General features: G+C 43.3%; 1 protein-coding gene across 4 annotated transcripts in view; it reads left to right on the plus strand.

Moving 5' to 3' along the window:
- Window positions 1-19,588, plus strand: part of NAV2 (neuron navigator 2) — a 410,389-nt gene that overhangs the window by 197,661 nt on the left and 193,140 nt on the right. For all 4 annotated transcript variants that reach the window (XM_053286662.1, XM_053286663.1, XM_053286664.1 and 1 more), the window contains one exon: window positions 17,227-18,346. In XM_053286662.1, coding sequence (XP_053142637.1) covers window positions 17,227-18,346 — 1,120 coding nt within the window. The remainder of the gene's footprint in view (window positions 1-17,226; window positions 18,347-19,588) is intronic.

Below are 19,588 nucleotides of genomic sequence, written 5' to 3' on the forward strand. Positions count from 1 at the left end.
TAGAGGTCTAATCTTATTCTATATTCTTAATTTATTGATGTAATTGCAGATTAACCATATTTTAAGATTTATCCCCATCTTCTTTTCCTGTTACATTATGCTTATGTTATATTTAATGTGTTTTGCTCTGTTTTAATGTGACATTATATCTTATGTTTTATTAAGTTAAGGCCAGTGGTTATGACAAATTTACTTACTAGTTCCAACCTAGAGCAGGTGCCTGTTCCAGAATCCTCTGCTCCCTGCTCCTCAGTTGTCCTCTCCATGTAATAAAGCCTAAGACTGCTAAGCAACTGCATACCAGGTTATTTGAAGGAACAGGAATTGTGGGGCAGGTAGTAGGATTTAGGCACTGGGATTATAAAGCTACCAAGCCCCCCAACCCACCCACCCCAGCAACAGGGACACTTACATGAAGGATCAGAATTTAGCATCGGGATGCTAAAAATGCCTGGCTCATTATAAAGCTGTGCATTTTGAGCACAGGAATTTCTTAGTATGAGCTTGCTATTTACAAGCTTAGCATCAGTAATAATACTGAAATAATACTGACCTGTCTTAAAAAGCTGGTGTAATTACTGAACATAACATATATCCTGAGAAGACCCACTTTCTCAGAGCCATCTGGTCGGCCACTGTGTGACAAAGGATGCTGAACTAGGTAGGCCTTGGGCCTGATCCAGCAGGGCTCTTCCTATGTTCTAATATGAATCAGCTCTATGGTGTAACAGAACCTTCATCTGCAGCAATTGACTGGGACACTGTTTTGTTTTATGCCAGTACAGCTTTAGCTGTTGATTTCCACCTATCAAATCTCTATAGAGGATAGAGCAGGCCAAGCCAGGCTGTTTTTTGGCTAGATGGAAATCTTACACAGGCAGACTTTCCCTAAGTTGTCTTGTAATCTTATATCATGTGAATTTTATTGATGTAAACATTTTTGAAATTGCTGTTCCTGACTTCTGAGTAAATACGCTGATGTTGGAACATTAATGTTAAACAGAAAGGTGTATCTGTTGACTTATATGTGTTTCTGATGACATGTCACAGAATATACATATTTCATTCTTCCTTTATTTGTTTATTAATAAAGCAGCAACATTTCTATATGACAAGCTAGGAACACCAACAAGCAGCTTTCAATTTGAAAATAATAAAAATAATCATAATAAAACACAAAATTCCAGAATTTAAAATATCATGCCATTGCATCAGAGAGGACTGTAAGGTCATAAATTGACAGAGGAAGTGTGACTCTGTTGGTCCTTTTGAACCTCTCAGCAGCTTTCGATACTATCGACCATAGTATCCTTCAGGAGCGTCTGAGGTGGTTGGGGGTGAGAGGTACTGCTCTGCCGTGGTTCCTCTCCTACCTCTCAGGCAGGTTCCAGATGGTGTCCCTTGGAGACTGTTGTTCTTCAAAATCTGAACTTTTGTATGGTGTCCCTCAGGGCTCTATATTGTCTCCGATGTTGTTTAACATCTACATGAAACCGCTGGGAGAGATCATCAGATTTGGTGCAGGGTATTACCAGTATGCTGATGACACCCAAATCTATTTCTCTATGTCAGCATCACCGAGAGACAGCATAACCTCCCTAAATGCCTGCCTGGAGTCAGTAATGGGCTGGATGAGGGATAACAAACTGAGACTGAATCCAGATAAGACGGAGGTACTTATTGTGCGAGGTCGAAACTCTGGAGACAATTTTGATCTGCCTGTTCTGGATGGGGTCACACTTCTCCAGAAGAAACAGGTACGCAGTTTGGGGGTGCTTCTGGATCCGAGTCTCTTCCTGGTGTCCCAGGTTGAGGCAGTGGACAGAGGTGCCTTCTATCAGCTCCGGCTGATACGCCAGCTGCGTCTGTTTCTTGAGATAGATTACCTCAAAACAGTGGTACATCCGCTGGTAACCTCCAGACTGGATTACTGTAATGCGCTCTATGTGGGGCTGCCCTTGTACGTAGTCCGGAAACTACAGTTCATTCAGAATGCGGCAGCCAGGCTGGTTTCTGGGTCATCCAGGAGAGACCATATTAATCCTGTATTGAAGGAGTTACACTGGCTGCCGATATGTTTCTGGGCAAAATACAAGGTATTAGTCATAACCTATAAAGCCATAAACAGCTTGGACTCTGGGTATTTAAGAGAATGTCTTCTTCGTTATGAACCCCACCGCCCATTGAGATCATCAGGAGAGGTCCGTCTGCATTTGCCACCAGCTCGTCTGGTGGCCACTCAGGGACGGGCCTTCTCCGTTGCTGCCCTGAGGCTTTGGAATGCGCTCCCTAGTGAAATAAGAGCCTCCCCATCTCTGACAGCTTTTAAAAGGTCCTTAAAAACACATCTGTTCACCCAGGCTTTTAACTGATACTGTTTTGATTGTTTTTAATGTTGTTTTAGAGCATTGTTTAAAAAAAATAGTTGTGTTTTAAATTTCTTGTTTTTGTTTTTAACTAAAGTTTTAATGATGTTTTTATCTGTTGTGAACTGCCCAGAGACATAAGTTTTGGGTGGTATAGAAATATGTAAAATAATAATAATAATAATAATAATAATAATAATAAATAATGGCTGATAACATTGCACACACTGAAGTTAAAAGAAAAATTGGAAGTGAATACATCAGGAGAGTTAGAAAACTCCTCAAGTCCAAACTCAATGGCGGGAACACCATACAAGCCATAAACACCTGGGCTATACCTGTTATCAGATATACTGCAGGAATAATAGACTGGACCCAGGCAGAGCTAGAGACGCTAGATCGTAAGACCAGGAAAATCATGACCATCAATCATGCTCTGCACCCCTGCAGTGATGTCGATAGGCTATACCTCCCTCGCAGCTCAGGTGGAAGAAGAATGCTGCAAGCCCATCAAACAGTAGAGGAGGAGAAAAGAGGCCTTGAAGAATAGATAAGGGACAGTGAAGAAGATGCACTTCAAATGGTCAATAACGCAAAACTATTCAACACCAATGAAACAAAGCAGGCCTACAAGAAAGAACAAGTCAAGAACCAAGCAGAAAAATGGAGAAATAAGCCCCTGCATGGTCAATATTTGCACAATATAAGTGGAAAATCAGACATCACCAAGACCTGGCAATGGCTTGAGAATGGCAACTTGAGGAAAGAAAGGGTTTAATACTGGCTGCACAAGAACAGGCACTAAGAACAAATGCAATAAGATCAAAAGTCAAAAAATCAACCACAAACAGCAAGTGCCGCCTTTGTAAAGAAGCAGATGAAACCGTGGACCACCTAATCAGCTGTTGTAAAATCCAGCAGGCAGTTTATCACAACCCAAACATTTGTTGAAATATGATAGTCTTTAGAGCAGGGCTGCACAACTTCAATCCTCCTGCAGATGTTGGGCTACAACTCCCACAATTCCTGACTATTATCCACTGTGGCTGGGGATGATTGGAGCTGCAGTCCAAAAACAGCTGGAGGGCCATAGTTGTGTAGCCCTGCTTTAGAGCATGGTGAAAAGCATACAATGTGGTGGACAAAGAAACTTCCAAGGAGAGGGCCACAAGGAGAAATCACTATCAAAAAGGCCCTGTCCAGCGTCGCTACTAACCATACCTCATTAGGCAATGAAACTCTAGGTAGGGCCATATTGATCATATGGGAGAAGACAATCCTTAAAGTAAGGTCCTCCTTCTCAAAGATGTATCTTAGCGGTTAGAAGAAGTTAAAGGAACCTTGGTCTATAAGAGGCTGAAGTTTTGAATATACAATAACTATCTGTAGCTACCGTTTTCAGGATTGGCTAATTCTGTGTGTTTAAATATGAAGCTATGCATGTAGGTAAAACATTGATTTTCATATTTCAATGCCATATTCAGACTTTTGCAGACATTTCAATCACACTTTTCTATTTTTACATCTTAGTGATTATCTTCATGTTTTTGTTGCTTGGTTATTCCTCAGTGACAAAACTTGTCTAGCTTGATGTCAGTGAGTGACAGGTTTGTATGATACATTCTAGTTTTTCTAGTATCTTTAGTTTGTGTGCCAGACACTGAGCTGTGCATTTTCATCAGGGCTCAGGGACAAGCACTGTCTGCTAACATAAATGTGTAGTCCTTGGAGGGCTCTGTCAGTATGTGTTATTACAAATGAGGGAAATCTCAAAGAACAATATACAAGGGGGCAGGACTTGTTCTGTTTAAAAAGCAACTCACATATTCCATTGTTACATTGTGCTCCTAGCCTTGTTCTCAAGCAGCTGAACTTAAGGGTCTTGCAAGTTCTCTTACCACACACACACACACCCCAATAAATTGAAGTGCCTTAATTAGCTATGTAACGTCATTGAGAGAAAAACGTCTGTGCTGCAGCCTTGGCTTTTATCCTCAAGGTTGGTGAACACAGTGGCGGGGTGGAAAATCTTGATTCTTTTTTAAAATTATTATTATTATTATTATTATTATTATTATTATTATTATTATTATTATTATTATTATTAATTTCTTGTTTACACAGTCAGACAGGTGTTATTGACTGGACATCCAGATATCCAGACATCGAGTCCTTCCCAAGGACCTGGGATGCCAGAATTTTATTGTCAATTGTTATAGATATCGTCGAAGAATATAGGCTGTTCCCAGTAAAGCTGCTTTTTGTAATTGGCTGATGGTGATTTCTATGGCCCCTATGGTGTTGAGGTGCTCTTCAAGGTCTTTTGGAACTGCACCCAGGGCGCCAGTTACCACTGGGATTATTTTGGTCTTTTTCTGCCACAGCCTTTCAATTTCAATTTGTAGATCTTTGTATTTGGTGATTTTTTCTATTTCTTTTTCTTCGATTCTGCTATCCCCTGGTATTGCTATGTCGATTATTTTCACTTGTTTTTCTTTCTTCTCGACTACAGTTCTATCTGGTGTGTTGTGTGGCAGATGTTTGTCTGTTTGTAGTCGGAAGTCCCATAATATTTTTACATCTTCATTTTCTTCAACTTTTTCAATTTCATGGTCCCACCAATGTTTGGCTACAGGTAGCTTGTATTTTTTACAGATGCTCCAGTGTATCATCCCTGCTACTTTGTCATGCCTTTGTTTGTAGTCAGTCTGTGCGAACTTTTTACAACAGCTGATTATTTATTTATTTATTTATTTTTACATTTCTATACCGCCTTTCATTAAAAGAAAACCCCAAGGCGGTTTACAGAAATTAAAACATACAATAAAAACATCAAGCAATAAAAACATCAAGCTAAAAACATATAAAACAGGCATAAAAACAATACAACAGATAAAAACACACAGAAGCAGCAGTAAAAATGATTATGTAAAAGCCTGGGTAAAAAGCCAAGTCTTTAAAAGCTTTCTAAAAGCCGTGATGGAGTCTGAGGAACGAATGGCCACTGGAAGAGCATTCCAGAGTCTAGGAGCAGCAACGGATAAGGCCCTGTCCCGAGTGCACGACAGCCGGGCCTCTCTCATTGTCGGCACCCGGAGCAGGGCCCCCTCAGATGTCCTCATCAAGCGGGCAGCAACCCTTGGGAGCAGGCGGTCCCTCAAATACCCCGGGCCCAAACCGTTTAGGGCTTTAAAGGTCAAAACCAGCACCTTGAATTGGACCCGGAAACGAACCGGCAGCCAGTGCAGCTCTTTCAAAATGGGGGTGATATGTTCCCAACGGGCAGCTCCAGATAAAACCCTTGCTGCCGCGTTTTGCACTAGCTACAGTTTCTGGATATTCTTCCAGGGCAGCCCCACATAGAGCGCGTTACAGTAATCCAGCCGCGACATGACTAAGGCGTGGGTAACCGTGGCCAGATCTGCCTTCTTAAGAAAGGGACACAGCTGGCGCACCAGCCGAAGCCGTGCAAAGGCACCCCTGGCCACCGCCTCCACCTGAGCTTCCAAAAGCAGAGCCAGGTCCAGTAATACCCCCAAGCTGCCTACTTGCTCCTTCAAGGGGAGTGCAACCCCATCCAGAACCGGTAAAATCTCCTCCTCCCGATTGGCTCTCCTACTGACCAACAGTACCTCCGTCTTATCCGGATTCAATTTCAGTTTGTTAGCCCACATCCAACCCATCACGGCCTCCGATTCAGGACATCCACCGCCTCCCTAGGATCAGATGACAAGGAGACATAGAGCTGAGTGTCATCCGCATATTGCTGACAACTCAGCCCAAATCCCTGGATGACCTCTCCCAGCGGCTTCATGTAGATGTTAAACAGCATGGGGGACAAGACCGAGCCCTGCGGTACCCCACAGGCCAACGGCCATGGGGCCGAGCAGTAGTCCCCCAGCACCACCTTCTGGACCCTCCCCCCAAGAAAGGCCCGGAACCACTGCAACGCAGTGCCTCCGATTCCCATACTTGAGAGGCAGCCCAGAAGGATACCATGGTTGATGGTATCGAACGCCGCCGAGAGGTCCAGCAGAACCAACAGGGACGCACTCCCCCTGTCTAGTTCCTGGCGTAGGTCATCCACTAGAGCGACCAAGGCAGTCTCAGTCCCATACCCGGGATGGAAGCCAGATTGAAAAGGGTCCAGATAATCCGTATCATCCAAGACCCTCTGCAGCTGGGACACCACCACACACTCCATCACCTTGCCCAGAAAGGTTGATTAGGTGATCCACGGTTTCATCTGCTTCTTTACAAAGGCGGCACTTGCTGTTTGTGGTGGATTTTTCGACTTTTGCTCTTATTGCATTTGTTCTTAGTGCCTGTTCTTGTGCAGCCAGTATTAAACCCTCTGTTTCTTTCTTCAAGTTGCCATTCTCAAGCCATTGCCAGGTCTTGGTGATGTCTGGTTTTCCACTTATATTGTGCAAATATTGACCATGCAGGGGCTTATTTCTCCATTTTTCTGCTCGGTTCTTGACTTGTTCTTTCTTGTAGGCCTGCATGGTTTCATTGGTGTTGAATAGTTTTGCGTTATTGACCATTTGAAGTGCATCTTCTTCACTGTCCCTTATATATTCTTCAAGGCCTCTTTTCTCCTCCTCTACTGTTTGATGGGCTTGCAGCATTCTTCTTCCACCTGAGCTGCGAGGGAGGTATAGCCTATCGACATCACTGCAGGGGTGCAGAGCATGATTGATGGTCATGATTTTCCTGGTCTTACGATCTAGCGTCTCTAGCTCTGCCTGGGTCCAGTCTATTATTCCTGCAGTGTATCTGATAACAGGTATAGCCCAGGTGTTTATGGCTCGTATGGTGTTCCCGCCATTGAGTTTGGACTTGAGGAGTTTTCTAACTCTCCTGATGTATTCACTTCCAATTTTTCTTTTAACTTCAGTGTGGTGTTGTTGTTGTTGTTGTTGTATTTATTTATTCGATTTCTATACCGCCCTTCCAAAAATGGCTCAGGGCGGTTTACACAGAGAAATAATAAATAAATAAGATGGATCCCTGTCCCCAAAGTGCTCACAGTCTTTAAAAAAACCACAAGATAAACACCAGCAACAGTCACTGGAGGTACTGTGCTGGGGGTCGATAGGGCCAGTTACTCTCCCCCTGCTAAATAAAGAGAATCACCACGGTAAAAGGTGCCTCTTTGCCCAGTTAGCAGGGGTATGCAATCACATTCCCATTTTATTTATGACAGTTGTAATATGTCATTCATGTACCTTCTCCAAGAAGCTCAGGGTAGCAGCTAAGGTGTTTCCCCCCATTTTTAAGCTCACTTTATCCTTGTGACATAAATTACACGGAGAGTTAGTGAATGGCTGGAATATGCTTACTGAGCTTCAAGCTGAGCAGGTATTTGAAATCAGGTTTTCACAGTGTGTGGAGAAACTAGATGCTTTACTTTCTAACTGTGTGAACAACTAACCAGTTGTTTGTAATAGCTGAGTCTCAATTAAATAAATCAGCACTTATTTCACATAGTTCTACCTAAGGCAGAGCAACAGAACATGGTAATTTAGAGGATTTTTTTGACATGCTTGTGCACAACGTCATTTGAAGATGAACTGAAACACACACACAAACACCCAAAAAGCTGAAGACGGGATTTCCATCCTCCAGCCATCTGTCAATAGATGTAACTGTTGGTTTATTTCCTGTTAGATATCCTTAACATTTTATATACATGGAAGATATCCTTAAGAGAAATTCATTGAGCAGATGTGGGTGATGAACATTTGATCCATCTCACTCTCTATTGCTCTCTCCTGATGTAGCATTTCCCCTGTGATTTACAGACCTCAGACCTACAAGAAGTTTGGTGAGATTCTGAGGTCAACTGGTATTTTTAGATCTCTTTTGTGATGAGATCCAGTAGTCCCACTTTGGTTATTGCATCCGTATGGAGAAACAGAAGCATGAATTACCCTGTTTCCTCTTCAACCTTGTTGAAAGCTGAAGCATCTACTTTTATTTGCATTTGTTTCATTCAAAGCTCTGAAATTAATAAATGCTTGACTGACAATTCAATTTCTTATTCAGAAAATGGGCTAGATTCCTCTTAGAAAACGCTTTCTTTTCCTTTCCAGGATGATGTGGTAGGAAAGACTGGGGTAGGGAGATATGTCAGTATCTGGCCAGCTGAAATTTGCAGGGGAGATTATCCTTCATGGTTTCCTTAAACCCAGTTCCAGGCCAAGAAGAAAGCTAAGGGATTGGCATGGATCTTGGGAGGCTGGAGGAAACTCCTACCATCTACCTGGCTTCACTGACTTTGGTTGCATGTTCGGGGAGAGAGGACTGAGTGAATGAGGCATCTTTAAGTAATGCAGGACACTGAAAACTAACTAATTCAAGTTATAAGACCATGATATATTATGATGATATTGTCTGATGTTTTGCTGTAAAGTTGCAGTTTGGTGGATAGAAGAGCAAAAGTGATGTGGGAATTTTGTGGAAGCACCCACTACCCCTTGCTACTACTTGGAGTCATCCCTGAATGCAAAGCATTGTCTGAGTATATTTGCCTTATGAAAATCTCTAATGGTTATAAGATCTTTTTTGGGCGACTCACAGTGACTATGCCTAGAACTATGTTCAGTTATATTTAGAACTATTTTGGTCATTTCTAGCAGAGTTATACAGATAACAATAACCATAAGAGAGCAGCTTGTGTTTAGACTTAACTTGACAAATGATGGGAAAATGCATATATTTTCTCCAGCATTTATTGTAGTGCAAGCTCTCAAACATTTCACTGAACAATTTAAACCATAAGCTTCTTTTCATTGGAAGCCGTTAGGCTTGCATTTGCAGTCAAGACATTACAGGAACTGATTAAATCCAACCTAACCGTACTACAGTCTGCACTGGCATTCAAACAGGACCACCAACGTCTTTATAACAGAAACACTGGGAATAAAATAAACTGCAGGTCCAGCACTTACTTGGTCTTTGAAAGGACCAAAGAGAACACTTACTTAGCCTAACTGTATTTTGAGTATGAATGTCGTTCATTTGTCAATTAAAGTTGGCACGGGTTATTGCAGAAAGAAAATTGTTTCTGGGAAAGGGGCAGATTCATCTTGTAAAACAAGTTGAATATTCAGTGGAATAGAAGCTGGATTACCCTGTTTTGCATGACTGTGAGAACACACGCAAATCCCTTCAGCCCAACTTGGTCAAAGCAGATAACCCAGAGTTCGTATCCTGCTCTTAACCAAGGTAGGAGGAGAGGAAAGCTCTCCCACCTTGCTTTTCTGGCTGTGTGAATCCATTCACCTAGGCTCTGCCATGCTATGTGCTCACACAAATTGCATTGTGAGAAGGAGGTTGAGGAAAGGAAGCCGTGCTGCCAGATACCCCACAGTGCACCATGTGAAGTGTATGGTACATTGGGATACCTCCTGACTGCTGGGTTGCTCCTTACCTCAGTCTCTATGGCCAAGATGGTTGTCAGCAGTCCGCTTGCCCACATGACTGGGTGGTGAGGTAGGAGCCACATGTGCACATGCGTTTATGTACTCTCACACTTTTAGCCTGGTTTCAAACTTGGGCTAACCAGTGGAGGAAGGCTGGGATTGTGAGCAATCCCCGCAGTTCATTGGGATACCTCCTGACTGCTGGGCCCAACTAGGGGCACAGATGCTCTGCACCCGGGCCCACTAGTTTTTAAAAACAAATTCTGTACTTATCCCTTCTGGGGTGCTTCTCCGAGGCCATGGGAAGGGTCTCCGGAGATTCCCCCTTCCCCTGACAGCCTCCATTATGTTTCAAATTGCCCAGGTGGTCTTCGGCCCATTTCGGGCCTCGCTTCCATTGCTGTGGCCATTTTGGAGGCCACCGCGCATGCCCAATGGGCCTCTGTTTGACCTGGGTTATGACCGGCTATGAAGAGGCCCATTGGGTATGGACAGTGGCCTCCAAAATGGCCACTGAGATGGTGGTGAAGCCCGGAACAGCCTGAAGATGGCCTGAGCAGGGAGATTTGAAACATAATGGAGGCCGGTGTGTGTGGGGGGGAGTCTCTGGAGATCCCCCACAGCCTCAGAGGAACCCCCTGGAGGGAGTAAGTAGAAAAATTAAAAATAAATCAAACCGAACTGGGCAGGGGTGGGGTGGGGTTAGGTTCGACACCGGACCATCGAAACAAATAGGTTTGATGTTGAACCTATTTGACATTGATCCTGTTTGCACATCCCTATGTTCTGTGATCCTGTATCTGGAGCCACTTCAGCAAGGCTAAGTCCACCTTCTGCTTTTCATGGCCAATCAGAAGTCAGCTAAGAACATAAGAACAAACCTGCTGGATGAGGCCCATAGCTTGTCTAGTCCAGCATCCTGTTTCACCTAGTGGCCCATAGATGCCTCTGAAAAGTCTACAGGCAAAAGCTGAGGGCATGCCCTCTCTCCTGCTTTTGCTCCCCTGCAACTGGTATTAAGAGGCATCTTGCCTCTGAACCTGGCCTAAAGTCCTGAAACTAGTAGCTATTGATAGAACTGTTCTCCATGAATTTATCTAAAACCTTCTTAAAGCCATCTAGGCTGTTGGCTGTCACAACATCCTGTGGCAGAGAATTCCATATGTTAATTGTGTGTTAAATTAAACCAGCTCAAACTGAGCTGGGATCGGGGGGTTGTTCAGGGTGACAAAACCGAACTGATGGCATCATCCTACCCAGCTCATATCTCACAGGCAGGCTGTCCTCTTTGTCCCCCTCCCCACTCTGTTTGTTCTAGCATAAGATCAAAAATTGAGAGCCTGCCCAGCTCCTGGAGCTGAGTAGATGCTTGTCCTACCCAATTAATGAGCATGTGAACCGCTTTAATATCTTTACAGGAAAGAGAAACAACAGAATACATTTGAGCAATATTTAAAAATTCAAAATAGCAAGTTTTTTTCAGTAGTCTGACTAAAACAACAGAATACTTGGGGAGAAGGAAGACCAAATGGACAAGACTGGAAGTTGGAGAAGAGGTCAAGAGTTGAGAGTGAGCAGTGAGGTATACTAAGGGTCAGGTTAGAGTAGTGGTGAAGAAGGTAATAAAATGGAGCTAGGATAGATGAAGAGAGGTTTTGCTGAACTATTCAGAACTGCTTCATAATGTATTAAAAAGTCTGTCTATACATATATCATTGGTCAATAAGTACAAACTCTATAGTTTTAAAAATAAATCCCAAAAATACTTACTAGCCTGCTGCTCAGCCATTCCTGTGGGCCTAAAAGCCAATTACCGCTTCTGGAGGAGATTCTTCTGCATCAAAGATAACCAGGCTGATGGCTGTTCACAGACCTGCAGAAAAGACATGGTTGATACACTGCAATACAAGCTTTCCTGAGGCAACTAGAACAGCCCTTAGTGAAGAATCTCCTTTCTGTAATTGATGCTTCTGGATTTGGATAGATCTAGGACTGCACACATGCAACATTGCACAAGCTGTAATCTGTCTATGTGTGTGCCCCGCCAATTAGATGCATTTAGCATAACTTCTGAAAGAACCTATGTGTGTTGAGTCTTGACTGTACAGCACTGTAACAGCTACCACATCCAAGGAAGGTAGCATGCATGCAAAATTACCCACTTCTGACCCGGGTAGGTAGTGACAAAAAATAATACAGGACTCTTTTGAGACCCTGTAATTGGAATGAGTACACTTTAAATTCTTTAACGAGGATCCATTGGAGGGCAAGTCTGGTGCCAGCAGTCACAGTAATTCCAGCTGCAGTAGTGCATATTGAAGCTGCTGCAGTTAAAAGCCCATAGTTGGATCTTGGGGTCAAGCTGGCAGTCTGCAGCGAGGCAAGCCACCACCTGCCCCAGCCCCTGCCTATCTGTGCTCCCTTGATGCTCTTAACTGAGTGTCCTGGGAACCCGAAACACTTACTTTGCAAAAATTAGTGTGTTCAAAGCAGGTTGGTTGCTGGAATACTCCAGCTATGAATAATGGAATAGGACTCTGATTCTGTTTTGTTGGTTTTCAGAATTGGGGCCATGAGAGCGATGGCCAGGGGCATTTGTTTTGTGCCACTAGAGGTGAATGTGGTTGCAAAGTTGAAACTTAAAGGAATTTATGGAAGGGCACTACTAGGATTGGAGACTGCAGCTTAATTTGACTCAACATGGGTCCTGTCAAAGTGTGTGACCATATCAAATGTGTGTACTTGAGTTTGGGGACCAGGTATAGACTGGGACTTCCGTTGGTGTACCAATCACTAGGGACTGCTCAAAGGAGTCCCTAACTGAGCTGACAGACTTGATCTCGGGCTTGATGTTGGAGTCCCCCAGGCTTGTAGTGGTGGGGGACGTCAGTGTTCACTTCAGAACCAATATTTATTTATTTATTTATTTATTATTTACATTTATATCCTGCTCTTCCTCCAAGGAGCCCAGAGAGGTGTACTACATACTTGAGTTTCTCTTTCACGACAACCCTGTGAAGTAGGTTACGCTGAGAGAGAAGTGACTGGCCCAGAGTCACCCAGCTAGTTTCATGGCTGAATGGGGATTTGAACTCGGGTCTCCCCAGTCCTAGTCCAGCACTCTAACCACTACACCATGTTGGCAATAGTGGTCTTGGAACCTATGCATGTTGCTGGTCACATGCTTGATCTGGTCTTTTACTCTGATCAGGGGGGTGGTCTCTGCATGGGGACTCCTGAGATTTCCCCATTGTCATGGATGGACCACCGTCTGGCTAAGGTTGAACTTACAGCCATGTCTCACCTCCACAGGGGCGAAGGGCCTAATAGGATGGTCTACCTGAGAAGGTTATTGGATCCAATAGGATTCCAAGAAGCCTTGGAAGGATTTAGTGCTGGCTCTAGACATGCTGGCTCTAGACATGCTTGCTTCGAAGTGTCCTCTCCAACCCACTTCAAAACTGGCCCCTTGGTATATGGAAGAACTATGGGGGCTGAAGCAGCAAGGTAGACGACTGGTATGCAAGTGCAGAAAGACATGATTCAAATTTGACAGATTACAACATAGAGTGCACTTGAAGACCTATGCTCAGGTGATTCTTTTCTGTTTGTATTACATCCACAAGCTCATGTCCAGCGGATTTGTTCAGGGTTGTGCGAGGGCTAGTCCGTGCCCCTCCTCCCTTGAATCAGAATTTGGAACCATCAATTACCTACTGTGGTGTGTTCAATGAATTCTCTGTGGATAAAACCTCTCGTATTCTGGCCAATTTAGACTTAGGCCCCACAATTACTGTAGTGTCTGATGTGGTTAGGCTGGATCAGTTTCAGTCTGTGATTCCTGAGGATGTGGACAAGCTGCTTGGAATGGTGCAGCCTGCTACCTGTTGTTTTGACCTTTGCCTGACATGGCTTATACTATCAGAGGAGTTGTTGTAGAGGGCCTGGTAGAGATTATAAATGCTTCCCTGAGGGAGGGCAGGATGCCTACTTGCCTTAAGAAGACAATAATTAGGAACATAGGAAGCTGCCATATACTGAGTCAGACCACAGGTCCATCAGACCATAGCTCAATATTTGTCTGCACAGACTGGTAACAGTGGCTTCTCCAAGGTTGCAGGCAGGAATCTTTCTCAGCCCTATCTTGGAGATGCCTGGGAAGGAACTTGGAACCTTCTGCTCTTCCCAGAGCAGCTCCATCCCCTGAGGGGAATATCTTACAGTGCTCACACATCAAGTCTCCCATTCATATGCAACCAGGGTGGCAGGGGCGTAGCAAGGTCGGAGTGGGCCCAGAGACAAGATTTTAAAATGCTGTGCCCCCCCCCCGCGCTCGCTCTCTCTCTCTCTCTCTCTCTCTCTCTCTCTCTCTCTCTCTATATATATATATATATATATATATATATATATCCATCCATATCCAACCTGGAACATCATCCTAAATTATTTTTTAAAAGGTTTTATAAATTGTGGATGATGCTAGTCATTGAATGGTACTAGAGAAAGACATGATGTTCTGGGAGCTCCAGGTATTAACACCCACATCAATTTCAGAGGATGAATAGAACTGAAGGAAGCCTGGGCGGGTGCGCAGCTGGGGGAGTCAGTCATGTGACTTGCCTCTGGGGGCCCCCCAAGGCAGTGGGCCCCCAGACAACTGTCTCCCCTTGCCCTATTATAGTTACGCCCCTGCAGGGTGGACCCCAGCTTCAAATACTATCAACCATAGTATCCTTATGGAGCATCTCAGCGGGTTGGGAGGCACCACTTTTCAGTGGCTCTGCTTCTGCTTCTTCGGCAGATTCCAGATGATATCCCTTAGAGACTATTGCTCTTCAAAATCTGAACTTTTATATAGTGTCCCCAAGGGCTTCATACAATCTCCAATGTTGTTTAACATCTACATGAAACCCCTTCAAGAGATCATCAGGGGATTGGGTGGAGGTGTTATCAGTATGCTGATGACACCCAAATCTATTTCTCCATGTCAGCATAATCAAGAGAAGGCATAACCCTCCTAAATGCCTACCTGGAGGCAGTGATGAGCTGGATGAGGGATAACAAACTGAATCCAGATAAGACGGAAGTAGTTATTGTGCGGGATTGGAACTTGGGAAACTATTTTGATCTGCTGGTTCTGGATGGGGTGATAGTTCCCCAGAAGGAACACGTATGCAGTCTGGGGGTTCTTCTGGATCCTGACTGGATTCTGGTATCCCAGGTTGAGGCGGTGGCCAGAGGTACATTCTATCAGCTTTGGCTGATGCATCAGCTGCGTGAATTTCTTGAGATAAATGACCTCAGAACAGGGATACATATGCCGATTTTGAAGAGCAACCTCCATACTTGACTACTGCAATGCACTCTATGTGGGGTTGCCTTTGTACGTAGTCTAGAATCTGCAGTTGTTACAGAATGTGGCAGCCAGGTTGGTCTCTGGGTCATCTCTGAGAGACCATATTATTCCTATAATAAAACAGCTACACTGGTTCCAGATAAATTTTCAGGCAAAATGCAAGGTACTGGTTATAACCTATAAAGCCATGAACAACTCAGGCCCTGGGTGTTTAGGAGAATGTCATTTTTGCCATGAGCCCTACTGCCCATTGAAATCATCTGGTGAGGTTTTTCTGCAGTAGCCACTGACTTGTCAGGTGGCTACACAGGGACAGGCCTTCTCTGTTTCTGCCCCAAGACTCTGAGTCTGGAATGCGCTCCCTACTGAAATAATAGCTTCCCCCTCTCTGACAACTTTTAAAGAGACTCTGCAGACTTATTTTTTTACCCAAGCTTTTAATCTGTATTTTGGTTTTAAGTGGTTTTCTTTTAAATCTCTCTTATATTGTAAACTGCCCAGAGACAGAAGTTTGGGGCGGTCTACAAATATATATTATATATATAAAAACACACCACTTTCCAGGGTGGGATAAACTACTACAGAGACCATCCTATTTAATGGTTTGTACTTAAGAGTAATCCAGGATTCTGAGCATTTGCCTCCTTCCTATAAAACTCCTTCCTAGCAGTGCCTCCTTCCTATAAAACAGTCATATACATTTGCTGAACCAGTTAGGATATAGCACAGTGAAATGACCATGAGCTTATTACAAGAAGAATCTCTGAGAAACCCAAATCTCTGCTAAGTCAGGGAGATGGATGTACTTGGAAATTTGTGGTGGTCTGGTGTGGATCACACAAGTGAGGTTAACAGAGCTGTATCTTTAGTGAGAGCTGAAAGTGAAGTAAAACAGCCTCTGTGTGGCTGCAGCAGCTTGTGACTCATAGAACTGCCTTCACAGTACACAGTACAAACGGCTGGAAGCATTTGCTCAAAGTCTCTGTTTATTTTTAAGTTTTTTTGAAAAAACAAACCAAGAAGCTCGACATGCCGTTTATGGCTGGAGGATACAGTACTGCAGGTAAAAGCCGTTAATCCCCCAACAAGCTGCTGGGCAAGCTAACAGTCAGAAATGACAAAAGTTAATTGGAAACATGACCAGCGTAACAGGAGACATACTTGCAGTGATTGAGATGTAACATCTTCAGAAGAGAAAGTTTGTGAGGAGTAGCTTTAGAAAAGGTGGCTCCCTGTAGGTGAGTAAGTTCTTGATTATTCTTGATTATCCTGTGATTCTAAGTTCTCTCTTTAGCAAATGCAGAGTAATGTTTTCAAACAAATGAAATAAAAGATTTGGACTTATGCAGGAAGCATTTTCTGTTAGGTCTTATTTCTCCAGCTGGTTTCAGTTAGAAGATAAAGATGTATCGTTTACTATTGCGGCCCAAATATGAGCATTTTAGTTATGTGGATTGGGTTCAGTTCAGTTTTTAACTGGAATTGGAAACTGACAGTGCCATTATCTGACAGATATTCTGCTATATTTGCCTCCCCCTACCGTATTACATTTGGAGTTCCTCCAAGAAACTTGCTTCAGCAAAATAGTTTTGCCAACTGTAAAGGGGATTTCTTTTAGTCGAAAAGTTTTTATTTTCTAAATAGTTCTTCAGTGTGGACTGTGCAGGAATACTTTTACACACATTGGCTGTGCATTTATTTGAATGTGGTTCAGTTTGAGAGGTTCTAAAGTACATCTATATAATTTGATAAGCACCTCAAAGTAGACTAGCCAATTTATAGCACTAGAAACAGATGGTCCCTGCCTGCAGGCTTCGAACTAAAAAACTGAACGGTTTTAATGATTGCTGATTTGATCATGCTACTGCTTTTTTCTGGGAAGGAAAATAAAACTGAACTTGTTTAAGTGCAAGTAATATAAAATGTTTATCTAAATATTTCTTTGCTACTCTTAAGCAAAATTTTATCGTGAAAGCAGCTTTTTTTAAAATTGTGCAGGCAAACTGTTTATTATGGAAACAGGAGCCAAACACCAGGTTTCTTTTCTCTCTCTTTCTCTCTCTCTCTTTTCCAGAGCCAGCAGACAATTTAACTCCCCAGCCCACAGGAATGAATGAAAATGCACCATCTTCAGTTCAAAGCAGCAGTAGCAACAATGCTGCCAGTTGCAATAACTCTTCAGCTATCCCTCAACCCAGCTCTGCAGTCAAACCCTGGCGCAGCAAGTCACTCAGTGCTAAGCACACAGCCACATCTTCCATATTATCAGTGAAGCAGCAGGTTCAAGAGTCTCCAAAGCCCCCTTCAGAGATGGTCAAAACAACTGCCAATGGTCAGAAGTCCATGCTTGAGAAACTGAAACTCTTTAATACAAAAGGTGGCTCCAAAGCAGGGGGGTCATCCCTTGAAGGTCCAGGGTCTCGGGACACTAGTTGTGAAAGACTAGAAGCCCTTCCTAGCTTTGAGGAAGGTGAAGAGATGGATGCTGCGAATCGGAATGTGAACAATCCAGGACCAACATCTAATAGTCCCAAAATTGCACTCAAGGGAATTGCACAAAGAACTTTTAGCCGGGCGCTGACCAATAAGAAGAATTCCCCAAAGGGCAGTGAGAAAGAAAAAGAGAAGCAGAAAGATAAGGAAAAGGAGAAAAGCAAAGACGTTGCAAAGAGAACATCTGTAACAGAGAAAGCAGAGGTAAAAGAGGAGCCAAAAGATGAACAAACCCTACCAGCTACAACAGAGATGCCAAAAAAGTCCTCCAAGATTGCAAGCTTTATCCCTAAAGGAGGAAAGCTGAATAGTGCCAAGAAGGAGGTCTCTGCCCCTTCCCACAGTGGAATACCAAAACCAGGGATGAAAAACACCACAGGGAAACCCTCAAGTGCCCCAATATGTTCTGCAAAGGAAGGCGAGAGAAGCCGCAGTGGGAAGCCAGCTTCAGGCCTCTCTCATCAGAAGCCCCAACTAGACAGCAGGAATTCCAGTTCCACCTCAAGTTTGACCTCCTCTGAAGGGAGAGGAATAGGGGGCATGTCTGCAATGAGTACTAGCAGCAGCACCCAGGCTGTCAATGGCCCAACCAGTAGTACCACACAGACCACAGGAAGCAATACTGTGAGTGTTCAGCTACCTCATCCACAACAGCAATACAACCACCCGAACACTGCCACAGTAGCCCCATTCATGTACAGGTAGGAATACCTTTCAAGCATGATGTCTGAAGCCTGTTAACTTAGATTCTTCAGTGATATGCTTATCTTAAGGGAAAACATAGGTGTTTGGTTTTTTATCTCAAGTTAGCTGTAAAAGATAAGAGGCTTGTTCATATTTGCAATGTAATAATTTTACGCTAAGGGTGTACTACATGAATACTAACTGCAGGAGGAGCTGGTAATGGTGGTAAGACTGGAGTTTCACTACCTTTGTGCCAAACCTTAAAGGTAAAGTGTGCCATCAAGTCAGTGTCGACTCCTGGTGACCACAGAGCCCTGTGGTTTTCTTTGGTAGCATACAGGAGGGGTTTACCATTGCCATCTCCCATGCAGTATGAGATGATGCCTCTCAGCACCTTCCTATATCGCTGCTGCCCGATATAGTACCAGCGGGGATTTGAACCGGCAACCTTCTACTTGTTAGTCAGGCATTTCCCTGCTGAGCCACTTAAGGTGAGCCGTGCCAAACCTTACTAACATGGAATTGATCTGGGCTCAGAATGAAAAATTGTTCCCCATACTACAGTGCATATATTTGGAAATTTAAAGTAGCTTCTAGTGGTTCTGGTTTAAATGCATTTTAAAATGCATATACATATTCCAAGGGTACTAGGTTCATCAGTTAGTGACTAACAGGTTGCTGAAAATAAAATAAAATAAAATAAAATAAAATTAAAATAAAATACCTTGCAACCCAGTGGGTACACAGTCGCTTGCTTTATTTTGGAGGACCTTACAAAGTGTGCAAACATACTTACAGGATCATGACTGGAGCAATTGCTAAGCATGCTTTTCCTGATATTAATTTATTTATTACATTTCTGTACTGCCCCATCTAGTAGCCTTGGGTGGTTTACAACAATAAAACAAACAAAAAAGCATAATAAAACAGTTAAAACAATTTAAAACAGTTTAAAAGCAATTGAATGGCTATTTAAAAGAATCAAATTTTAAGGTGTCTCTTGATACTCTGATAACATTTTGAAAGCATTTATTTGGTCCCCTTCAAAAGATTTATCAAGCTCTTATAAAACTAATAATACATAAGGGTACCAATGATATTTAATAATAAATAGGAACACTCTCCAGCACAGGTCACTCTCTAGTTAATGGGTACATAGAAATCAACCAGCTACTTAACTTTGCAATACAATACATAGGTGTGTTACATCGCAGTGGCATCCAGCACATGGTAGACTAGAGGAGGAGGAGTGAAGCAGA

This window comes from Hemicordylus capensis, chromosome 1 (assembly GCF_027244095.1).
Source record: "Hemicordylus capensis ecotype Gifberg chromosome 1, rHemCap1.1.pri, whole genome shotgun sequence".
Classification (NCBI taxonomy): Eukaryota; Metazoa; Chordata; class Lepidosauria; order Squamata; family Cordylidae; genus Hemicordylus; species Hemicordylus capensis.